The sequence below is a fragment of the Ictidomys tridecemlineatus genome, chromosome 9 (assembly GCF_052094955.1).
Source record: "Ictidomys tridecemlineatus isolate mIctTri1 chromosome 9, mIctTri1.hap1, whole genome shotgun sequence".
Taxonomy (NCBI): Eukaryota; Metazoa; Chordata; class Mammalia; order Rodentia; family Sciuridae; genus Ictidomys; species Ictidomys tridecemlineatus.
Genome location: NC_135485.1, coordinates 101,139,073 through 101,151,613, shown reverse-complemented (window position 1 = coordinate 101,151,613; position 12,541 = coordinate 101,139,073). Strand labels below are relative to the sequence as shown.

The window sequence follows — 12,541 nt, the reverse complement described above, 5'->3', positions numbered from 1 at the left end:
AGAATGTGAGGAGTCTGTTTTAGTTCAGTGTATCGCAGACATCCTGCAGAATCTGAGAAATACTTTGAGGGGAATGAATTTAAAGACAGATCCAAAGAAAATCTGGCAGCTAGAATGTAAAGCAATACAGATTTTACCAGGAATCAGATCCCAATCTGTTCTGAGTAGGAAGTAGGATCCTGCCCTCAAAATATCTGAAGTCAATGGTCCAGTGAATCTAAGTCAAATCACAAAAGAGAGCAAAAAATTAAAGTCACAAAAGCTCAGCTATAGATTAACTTGACTGAATAAATGGTGTGCCTTTTTGTGAGGATAAATATTATTTTAACCCTTTAACACAAAGCAAAACATAGGATAAGAAATTACAAGATACATGAAGAAGGGAAAAAAGGCGATGTATAGCCAAGAAAAGAAATTGTCAATAGAAGCAGAATCAGAAATGCTCCCTCAGGATGTTGAAATCATCAGATAAGAATGTTAAAATAACTATGATGATTATTCTGTACAATCTGTTGCAAAAGTTAAGCAACCAGTGTGAAAAGAATAATTTCATCAGTGAAATTAAAATTATAATAAGAAATATTAGAAATTGCAGTAAAAAATTAAATTAGATGGGCTTAATAACAGAAATAACAGAAGACTAAGGTGATCAGTGAATTTGAAGAGAAGTAAAAAAAAATTGAACTGAAAAATGAAAAGTACTCTGAATCTAAATAAAGTCATATGATAGACTAAGCTTAACTCGTCTTTATATTAATTGAGCTCAACTCTGATTCAAGGTATATATGATAACATTAAATTTATCTAGAATATATGTAACTGAATTTCCTGACTAAGATGAGCAAGAAGTAAAAAGAAATATTTGAGGAAATAGTGGCTGAAAATTATTCAAAATTAATGAAGGGTATCAACTCACAGATTCAATAAGTCTTGCAAACCCCAAGTAATGTAAATAAAAAAATTTATACCTAGCCATGTCAAAGTCAAAGACAAAAAGGAAATTATAAAAGTATCTGGGGTAGTAACTTGAGTGGGTGTTGGGGAAAATACATTCCTTGCAGGACAGCAATCATAAAAATTAAACTTCTCACTAGAAATAGGCCACAAGACAATAGAACACAAGAGCATGTACTGTATAATCCTATCTACATGACACCCAAGACAAAATAAAACTATCTTGGGCTGGTATTGTGGCTGAGCAGTAGAACACCCACCTAGCATGGGCAGAACCCGGGTTTGATTCTCAGCACCACATAAAAAATAAAAGCATTTTGTTGTGTCCATCTACACCTAAAAAATAAATATTAAAAAAAATAAAACAAAACTATCTGTGTTCATAAAATTTACAATGTAGTTGACTCGAAGTGAGGAATTGACTAGAATGGAGCATAAGTGCACTTTCAGTGATGATAAAATGCATTATTTAACTTATTTTGAGTATTGGTAACATGGCTGCATACAGTTATCAGACCTCATCTAACTCATCATTCACTAGTACACTTTTAAATGTAAATTATATTTTATAAATATTTCAAAAGCCAATAGGGACATTAATTTCTTTAAGCAAAAATATTAACAATCATGTTATCCAGAGTTAAAGTCTAATGAATATCAAGGAAAAGCATGTACTACTCCAGAGTCACACATAGAATATTACCTGAGCAGCATCCATTGTTTGATGATGAGTGAATGCCCAGGACACAGGGCAGACTCCCCAGTAAGTGTTTTTTAAGAAACACCTGGACTATTCATTAATGCTTGCTACTGTCTGGGGTCTATAAAAACAGATAATTAAGGAAGTTTGTTATTGTTTAATATATTATATAATATAGCAAAGAGTTAGGTAATCAAGCATGTAAAAATCTGACATTATGATATAGCTTTTCTTTATTAACTCTGACCTGGTGTAACTATAGCAGAAAATTATATGTCTATAATGCCTTGTGGTGCAAATAATTGTTAAGTAAACAATAATTCATTATTAATTAATAATTATTTATTTTCAGGAAAATACATTATTTTCAATTTGAAATGTGGGTATGTACCCCATGTAATATAATTTTCACTCATTTTGACCCATTGCGCAACATATAAGGAAGAGCAAGTACATTAATAGTTAAAATATAACTATAGATATACGTATATCATCTACTAAAAGTGTAGAAAAGTCATTCATCAGTTTATGTTTTTCTTTTTTTAGTTTTAAATTTTGGTATGTTTATTGGTTCATTAAATAATACATAATAGTTGAATTTATTATGCCATATTCATACATGCACATAACATAATTTGATCAATCTCATTCCCTAGTACCTTCATTTTCCCTTCCCTTCTCTCTTGTCTCTCCCCTGATCATTTGCTCCACTGATCTTCCTATTATTATTATTATTTCAATTGTACATTATAATTGTATATATAAATAAGATTCATTGTAGTATATTCATACATGAACATGCCATAAGATGGCTGTTTGTGTTCATTCTTTTACAGTTATGCACAACTAATGTCTTCTAATTGACAGTTACAAGTAATTGTAAAATTCAGAGTCTAAAAGTGGATATAAAAGTCATAAAATCCTGATGGAAAATTACATACTGAGGTTACTTACAAAAGTGTTCACCTGTATTTCCTGTTGCATTTAATTTTTTAAAGAAATTTTTGTAGAAGTCTTATATAACACCTCTAGGAATTTCATGTTCATTTCAAAATCAGAAGGAAGCAAACCAGACATGGCAGTAGAAAACACAAAATAAATTTTTAGATGAATTTATAGAATTTTGTTATTTAATGTTTGCCTTATTTCATAGTACATTCAGAAGGAGTTATTAAACCGTAATGTTTTTGTTTTGTTTTGTTTTACATTTAGGAAGTTGATGTGGCTTTCTAAATTAAATTTATCCTATGAATAAGATTGCCACATTATGCTGATGGGAATAGTCGCTTGTATTTATGTTAAGATGAGGAACAGAAAAAGGAGAAAGATGCTACACTGCTAAAACCCCTGATGCATTCTTAGATACTTAACATTTGTTTGCTTTGCAGGCAATACTTTTAGGGAAAGGTTTGTGTTTTACTTTTTTATGGAATGGGAGATATAATAAAAACATATTAAATCCTATTATTTACTATGGTTTCAGATACTCATGCCAAACAACTACCAACTATTCTCCACTGTGCAGCAAAATTTGGTTTAAAGAACCTGGCTATTCATTTGCTTCAATGTTCAGGAGCAATCTGGGCATCTAAGATGAAAAATATGGATGGTTCAGACCCAGCACAGATTGCTGAAAGGTGTGGTCACAAAGAACTCAAGAAAATCTTCGAAGATTTCTCAGTAAGGTTTTTTCTTATTATACCTCTAAAACTCTTTTATGAAGTAATTGTGTGTGTGCATTTGCACATGTACATTGCTTTTTTGAAAATAATATTGTAGCACGGCTAATTTGCAGTATCTGTTGGTTCTGATCTATCCATCATCTTAAGAAGCATTTTGCAAGATTAGTCAACTTGTTCTAGCATTGCCATGAACCAACTTTGATTTCCAATTTTAAACATCATGTTTGAAACCTGCTTTATCTGACTTCTATAGAGCCTGTTTGATATTGAAAAGAAATAAATTTATTACTTTTAGTCTTCTTCTAAAATCAAGGTAGTTTTAGACACACGAAAACAGGTCAGTGTTATGTTAAATGAATGCATTTTGATAATAGTTCAAAAAGTCTACACAATAAGTAGTTAACTTATGTTGCTGAAATTTATTTCTCTTATTATTTATGTTGAAATCCCAAATTTCAGAACATTCTTTAATGGATGCTAGTTTTATAAAAATAAAGCCAAGAGAAAATTTTATCTCAGTAAATAAAATACACTTTGTGTTTCCATAATCAAGTTTAGAAACCAATCTTTTTTTCTGTATGTAACAAAAATACGCACATTTTGCTGCAGAAAGTGAATTATAGTTCCAATGGCTCTTGGGAAAATATAATAGGACAATAATTATGCTGGTGAATACATCAAAATTTATCTTTGGAGCCACAAAACAGATGTAATTTTTTTGTCAATGAACAGTTAATATAGAGCATTGAAAAACTATAGACATATTCAGGTATTTTAGCATTTTTCTTGATTATCAGATTAAGTCAATATAATATTGACTTCTAAAAAAAATCACTGGCATTTTTAATTTCCAGAGAGTGAAATGACAAACAATAGCCTTTTTTTCCAATTGTAAAACATGGCAAAATAGTTAACAAGTGAGCATGGATATTATCCACTCTCTAGAATGATCTTCGTGCCATCTTTATAATAAAGGTAATAAAATTAATAAAAAATCTGATTTTTAGTCCATGTCCTTCAAACTAGAAAAGTGCATTATGTTCACTCCTGGAAAGATTTAAGTGATCCTCAAAAATGCCAACATTTAGTTAGTTCTTCTAGTTTATCTGATGGGTACATTCATTTTAACAATTATCTGCTATAACCAACCATGGTAGAACAAATTTGTAATTCCAATTACCCTGAAGACGGAGGCTAGAGTACCACAAACTTGAAGCCAATATCAGCAACTTAGCAAGACCCTGCCTCAAATTTTAAAATTAAGGAAACAAAAAAGGCCGATGATGTAGCTCAGTGGTAAAGCACCTTTGAATCCAATCCCTAGCGATGAAAAGAAAATTTTAAAATTACTGTGTGTAGTCATTGACCAGAGCAACATGGCATCTATCTGAGGTAAGTCAAGGAGTGAATCTGGCCTTGGATATTTTCCCATGATACTGCTATTCAGTATATCCAACTCTTTATCTATCCTCTGATTTTTAACCACTAATGAACATAGGTTAAAAGTTTTTCTAGAAGTTTCAGCAGCCAGAATTACTTTCTCAGATAAACCCTGATTTTCAAAGAGTGATGCTTCAGTTCCTGTTCTCACGGAAGACTGTCTTTTGACAGATGTATCCCATGCAAACTGCATGTGCTCTATAAGTGATAAAATGCTAGATAATGATGAAGGTAGCGGGGTAGAAGATGGGAATTTACAGATGTGGGAAATATTTTCTTCTCTTACATCCTCTGGGTATTTATGTCTTTGTTCCTATAATAATAGTACTGATATGAAATGATCACTATCATTCTCTCTAGGTGACTATTCACCCTTTTGCAGAGTTCTAATTGATCATTAGCCTATCAAATTTGTTGAATGATTTTTATATATTCTGTCCTCATGACTTGTAATATTTTACCAGAATGTTTTTAGTAGACATTGTAGATCAGATAGATATCAATCTATGAATGCTGTGCAGTGAGAAAGATGCTCCAAGGATCAACAGTTCTGCAAGGACATTTTAATGACTATAGATAATTTTAAGTGTAATAATTTTGAAACCTATCAAAGGCCTTATTTGCAAATGGGTGGTTAAAAAATAAAAACATGAGTTAGGCTGTGAAACACATAGAAAAATAGCTTCACGTTGATTTATTTACCACATAAATCTGGAAGTAGACTTATCTTCTTAATTAAAGTATGCCAGATATCTAGGTATTGACACTATTCTAAGTTATGATAGCTGTGTCTAAAAAAATATTTTATTTATTTTATTTTATCTAAATCTAATAAAGAAAAACTGTGGGATCTCATTTTGCTGTTAAAATACTATATTTTAATAGTATTTGCATTGCTTTAGTTTTATAAACACACTCTGATAAATCAAAGATTTTCTCATGTGCATTCACATTTTCTATGAACTATTATTTCTGAGGAGCTAAAACGACAGATATCTTTCAAGTTGCACATTTACCAACCACCAATGGACCATACCTTTTTATGTTTAAAAAAATCTGTGTTTAATTGAAATACATTTTGCCTCTGATTGATTTGCTTATCTGTTGAATTCTTCCTAATGCCCTATCAATGTAATGTTCATTTTAGAATCTCACAGGGAGTCACGAAACTTAATAAAGTGAGTAAAAAGAAGAAGCCATTTTGCTTTTAGAAAAACACAGAAAATAATGCATTCATAAACCAAGTGACATCCATATTTTAGTGTTAGCTATGTAAAGGAGAAGAAAGAGTTGTGAGGAGGAAGGGGAGTATGTCTAAAAATCAGAATACTTAAATTATTTTATGACATCTTCTTTGGGAAGTCAATAAATTATTCATAATTTATGAACAGAGCCTCTTGTGAATCGCTTTCAAGGTTTGATGAAGGTTTGATGAAGCTAACACCTACACTTCTTTTGTTATTGGTTCTTTTAGTTATACATAACATTAGGGTACATTTTGACATAATTATAAAAGCATGGAATATAATTTTCTGTAATTCATTCCCAGTACTTGCCCTTTTCATCTCCTCCTCCCTCTCCCCATTCCCTTCTCTTTATTATACTGATCTTTGTGCTATTTACTTTTAGACTGTTTTATAGTGTCTTGTGAATGATGGTGAAATTCACCGTTCATATACATACATAGGAAAATTAGGTCAGATGCATCCTGCTGTTCTTCCTTTATTCCATCCCTTCTTTCCTCATCTCAGTCCCCTTCATTTAGTCTACTGATCTTTGTTCTATTTTGATGGAATTCCTCCCCTCTTCCCTTTGACTGTTTTTCTTTCTCTCTCTCTTTTTCTCCTTATTTTGAACTAGCTTTCATACATCAGAGAAAACATTTGACCTTTAGCTTTCTGAGCCTGGCTTATTTCACTCGGCATGATAGTCTCTACTTCCATCAATTTACCAGGAAATTCCATAATTTCATTCTTTATTATGGTTGAGTAATATTCCAATGTGCATACATAACACAATTTTTATTCATTCATCTGTTGAAGAATACCTTGGTTGGCTCCATAGCTTAGCTATCATGAATTGTACTGCTATGAACATTGATGTGGCTGTATGTGGCACATGATGATTTTAGATCTTTTTTATATATACTGAAGAGTGAGATATCTGAATCATATAGTGGTTCCGTTTCTAGGTTTTGGAGAAATCTCCATACTGCTTTCCAGAGTGGTTACACTAACTTACAGTCCCACCAAAATATATGAGAGTACTTTTTCCCCCACATCTTTGCCAACACTTCTTATTACTTATATTCTTGAAAATTGCCATTATAACTGGGGTTAGACGAAATATGCTTCTTTATTATTTTCAGCTATTACTGAATGATAAACTATGTATTTCTACAATCTATAAAATCTTTCAAATGTTTATTCATTTTTCAGTTTCTGGCAATGTCCTCTGTGAAAATTAATATGAAAGATGGATGAACAAAGGGCAAAAATTTGGTATTTCAATCCACAACTAAGTATGAACCACAATTTGCTAACAGAATTCTTGAGGAAACCCCAGACAATTTCAAATAACAAGTGTCAATATTGATGAATATATAATTCACTTAAAAACATATCTTTTAAGTTTAAAAAATATGGAAAAATTGAATGTAAACTGGAACCTAGCCTTAGATCAAGCAACATTTTGATAGGCTGGGGATGTGGCTTAGTGCTAGAGGGCTTGCCTTGCATGTGTGAAGCCCTGGGTTCAATTCTCAGTACTGCACACACACACACACACACACACACACACACACACACACACACATACACAGAAAGGCACATTGAGATTTAAGATAAAGCATACAACAAATATTAGTGTGTATTTTAAGCAAAATGATATAATTAATTTTTTTCTTTTTTGTCTCAAGTATATCACCTCTCCATCCCCATCAATTTAAACCCTAACAAAATGATTGCATCAATGTGTAAATAGAGAAGGAAAATATGTCTTCCTCTGTCAGCTGGTGGTGGAACTGAAGAACCAACAGTCTTTTACCTTAGGTTCAATTTTCAAAAAAATACCTTTTTTCTTTCTCTAAAATATTCATTCATATGGTTTTGGGTCAATAGTAATAAGATCTTAATCATAGAGATTCTTCAGGAAAATTTTAAAAATAGGAAAATTAGTTTTCTGTATACTTTCACTAGCTGACTTTTTAGGAACAATGGCTAATAGGCTACCCACCTCTCTTGCCATCAGGTGGTCAGAAGGTGCCTGGGATGTACTTACTCTGTGATGGGAAAGAAAGCAAGTGTTCAGTTTAAAGACTTGTTTGCTCTCACTTATGCAAAGGTATCCCTAACTAGATTTCACATTGGTCAATTCTCAATATATTTAGGTTTTTAAAAGACTGTTATTAGGGAATTCATAGATTACTGTCCTCAGCATAATTTTTTAATAGGCTAGACTACAATGAATTTTAGAATTCCAGCTTTTACTCAATATTGATGTTCTGTTAGAACTGAGGAAACTGGATTAAGTCTCATATCTGCACTTGACTGCACACATTACGAATTCATATCTCAGTTGTGCTTTTGAAGTTACTTAGCGATTTCTTTCTAAAATCCCTTTGAATGCACCATAGTGGCTCTTGTCGAATTGTTCTCTTCCCCAGATTCTCAAGTTTTGATGTCCTTACTCTGCAGCTCTAAAAGTCCTATCTAAACTCTCTTAACTCTCTTTTCTTCTTTCTCTAATTTTTCATTTCGTCTCACATACAGAACCTTGGGACTCAGCCAGGTCTGAATTTTAAGCCTAATTTCATTAAAACCCAAATTTACGTCCTTGGGAAAAAATAATTCTTGAAAGGATGTTTTACAATTAAATTAATATGAAAGCATTAAGTATATAGAAGATTCACAAAGAGTGATATGCATTTTCCTTATTTTCTTTCAATTGATGGTTATTCATTCCAAGTTTAGGCCATCAAGGATCAAACCCTCTCTTTTGCATCATGCATTCCATTATATGGACTCTTCCATTAACAAACATCTTTAATGTGTGCGTGTATGTGTGTGTACATATAAAATATATATGTGTGTATGTATATATATACATACTTGCTTTACATATACATATATTTTATTATTACATTACACATATATGTCATTATTGTTTATGCCAGGCATGTTCACATTATATTCTTATACTAATATGTTTGAATTAGGTATTTTTCTTTCATTTTACAGACAAGGAAATTAAACTTCAAAGTTTAATTTAATCAAGACCCTTGGTAGCAATGTACTCAATGAGCAAAGTACTTTAGGCAAAACAAAGTCTCACTGGAGCTGAACTTGTTAAAAAAACAAGTAGAGTGATAGCTCATGCCCCAGCAGGTGATGAAACAGATGAACACAAGTGTCCAAAACGTCTACACAATGGAAGGAAGAATCATAACTGGAACAACTGAAATCGTGTGGAATTCGTGTGAAGCAGAAGATAAATAAATTCTAAATTAGATTTTAAATAAGAATAATTTAATGGGAAATATGAACAGTACATCTGTGTGAAAAGAATGGATTCTGAATTTTTGTAGGAAGAAAGTAGAGCACATATAAAGTTTGTCTTCTTGGGCCAAACACTTAACCTAACCCATTGATTTTTTTCGTAGAATACACATTATTATCAACTTGTTTACAGTAATGACCTAGGAAATAGCATGCAACTATTAAACTAAAAAAGTTAATATTCACTATGGAATTTTATTTTATTTTTTGGGGGGGGGGTCAATGACTCAAAAAAGGTTTTTTTGAAAAGCAGTGATGACAATAGTGAAATACAAGCTCAACTTAAAATAATGTCATAAATACGATCAACAGGGCTCCAGTCTCCTTTTGACTGAGTCTGTAAATACTAGGACAAATGATTCTGCTTATGATGAGTTCTGAAAAGTAGCTAAAACAGAAAAGTTTAAATTGGAAGTTATTATGGCATTTTAGTAAAACATCTACCAAGAAACGTTTATAAAACCCAAACAAATACGCACTATCGTGGTAGGTATTTTAAAATCTGTGTTTGTATGTGCACGCATGCGCATGTGCATGTGAGTGTGAGAGATTTCTGCTTGCTCTATTAACTATGAAAAAAAGTACTCGATATTTTATTATTTCTTTACACATTTTCTCACGTGTTATATGTTCAATGCAACATGTATGAGACAATTGAATTCAAAGCAGAAAAACTATAAGTGATTTTTCCAAATGTATTTGACCAATTAAAAATTGTCCTTAGGCTGAACATCAATAGAATGACCATTGAGAAAGACATTTATTTTTTCTTTTTCATAGTGTAATCTTGGGTTTTTATTAAATTAGTTGTCATAAAATGTAATTCTCCTTACAGTATTTGTGTTCAGAATTATTTCCATGTTCATTTTTTCTGAAACAAAGATGGTCATTAAGCCCAGTGTATGACATGGTTTAAAATGATCTCTTTCCCCCCAAAATAGTGTTCATTTGATTTAACAAAGTCAAGTAAATACTCCATTTGTAACTCAGTAAGAACTATTCACAGATGTCATCATAGTTGTTGTTTTCTCAATGTGCTGCTATGTAATAAATGATTACTGTTTTCAAAAATTTTCTAGAATAGCTTAAAGTATCTATATACTCTAACTTTACTTATATACAGAATGAAATCCTAAAAAAAAAAAAAAATTCCTGGGTTAATATCCATCATATCCATCAGTCGGCTTCCACACAGGAGGAAGTGAAAGCAAGATCAGGACAGCATGCAGCTAATCTCCATGATAGTGCAGTCCTTCCAGAGGAAAATAGAAACAAACCTCAGCAGGGAAAAGCAAGATGAGTTAAATATCTGAAAAGACCTTGAGTGCTTTTCAGTGCACACATGTAAACACATTATTTCATTATCAATTTATATCATAACAAACAAAATTAATCCTCACCTCCAACAAACAAGAGGTTTTATGATGCACATATAGTATATGTTTTGTGCTTCCAGTTTCTTGAATGGGCCTGTATCTAAGAAATATATTAAATCCAGCATTCAGGAGCTTTTGTTTTGTTATTTTACACTAAAAATTCTATCTTATTTAAAAATATATTCATGTTTCTCATAGCATAGGTATCTACTATATTTCTCATGTCAAGATCTATTTACTTCTTTACTGCATCATTTCCCTGAATTGTATGATCAGTATTTTAAAAAGTAATTTACTGTTAAAAAATTATTCTAAGTTTAATGACTCTGTTGGCAGTTTGAACAAGAAACAACTGAGATGAGGAGCCACATCTCACATTATCCTTGGCAAAGGGAAATATTAGCCTTTTGAGGAGATGTCATGAATTTGTTCCAAAATGAGATTTTTCCTATGATATATATTTGAATGTTAATCCCCAAGTAAGTGCCTCGGGGATGATTTAAACCCTATGTACCCACTCTCCTCTTGCAGAGGGCATGCAAAACAGCTGGGGTGGCATCTCAGCCATAGCAAATGCATATTTCAGAAGAATTTATATTATCTCTGCTCTGATCTTCAGTGTGTCAAGTGCCTTAGCTGCTGAGAATGCACCCATGGTAAATGAGGACAAGTGACAATATGATTTTGATTGCCTATTGGCTCAGTAGGTAGTGATTTTTATACTCATTACATTAAAATTAATTAAATACCCACAGGTAACAAGGCAATTCATGAAAGTAACAGCAGGAAATAATGTACATGTGCTTACAGTTCATCTCCAATAGAGATCATTAATACACCATTAACATATTTTTTCGAGGTGGAAACGGTATCTCATTCTTAACAGGTAATTCCTTTTCTTTGACATATTTACTTCAGAAGCTCGTGACCTCAGCATTTACTGAGGGTCACATCCCTGCATACGGTAGCTAAATGGTCTTTTAAGACCCTTAGAACCCCACATTTTTTATTATTCTGAGACTTATAATTTCTTAGAAACCTTCTAAATTTGTGTTCCTTTGTTTTTTCTGATTTCTTTCTAACCAATTAGCTGTGTAGAACTGAGAGTTGTCACCTACATGCCTGCTGGTCAAAAAGAAATGCAATTTCAGGGTGCAAAATTAATCACAAATGCTAATTAAAGCAATCGGTATTGACACCATAGCTTTAGAAAGCAGACCTCATGAAATAAACACAATCACATTTTCCTGTGAGAAGGAAAGTATACAAAGCAAATAATTAAAATTTTATTAGGAAAATATGGTTCTTAAAAATTCTCTTTTAATTGTGCTTAATTTTAGTCATTCTTTACACTTGAAGATAGAAAAACTTATTTCATATAATTCAATGCAAATAAGTATGTACTTGTCTACAAGTATCATGCCATGGTCCTATTTTTAAATGTATTTAAAGGTCTCTTCAGGATTTGAGGTCAAATGAAAAAAAAACTATAGATTTGTATATTAAAAAGAAATGAATATTCATCAAATATAGCTCTGAAACTGAGCAATATTATTTTTTCAACTTTTCTTGTGCAGCAATAGCTTCCTTGAAATATATATAATGTGAAAAAGTAAAGATTATGATTGATTTATTTTGCTTCAATGAAATATAGTATGAAAGTAAAATAGGTGGTTTCAGTGAAGGCTAAAATTTGAGCTTATTATAAGTAAATTAACCAGTTCTTATATGAGCCTGAAAATAAATAGTCTCCCTAATTTTAGTTGAGCTGATCAATTATTGATTGATTGAAGAAATATTTACTCAGTAGATATTAGGTACCAAGCATTTTTT

General features: G+C 31.7%; 1 protein-coding gene across 1 annotated transcript in view; it reads left to right on the top strand.

Moving 5' to 3' along the window:
- The window catches only part of Bank1 (B cell scaffold protein with ankyrin repeats 1), a 286,896-nt gene that overhangs the window by 121,762 nt on the left and 152,593 nt on the right, over positions 1–12,541 (top strand). The window contains exon 7 of the mRNA XM_078021872.1: positions 3,138–3,334. Coding sequence (XP_077877998.1) covers positions 3,138–3,334 — 197 coding nt within the window. The remainder of the gene's footprint in view (positions 1–3,137; positions 3,335–12,541) is intronic.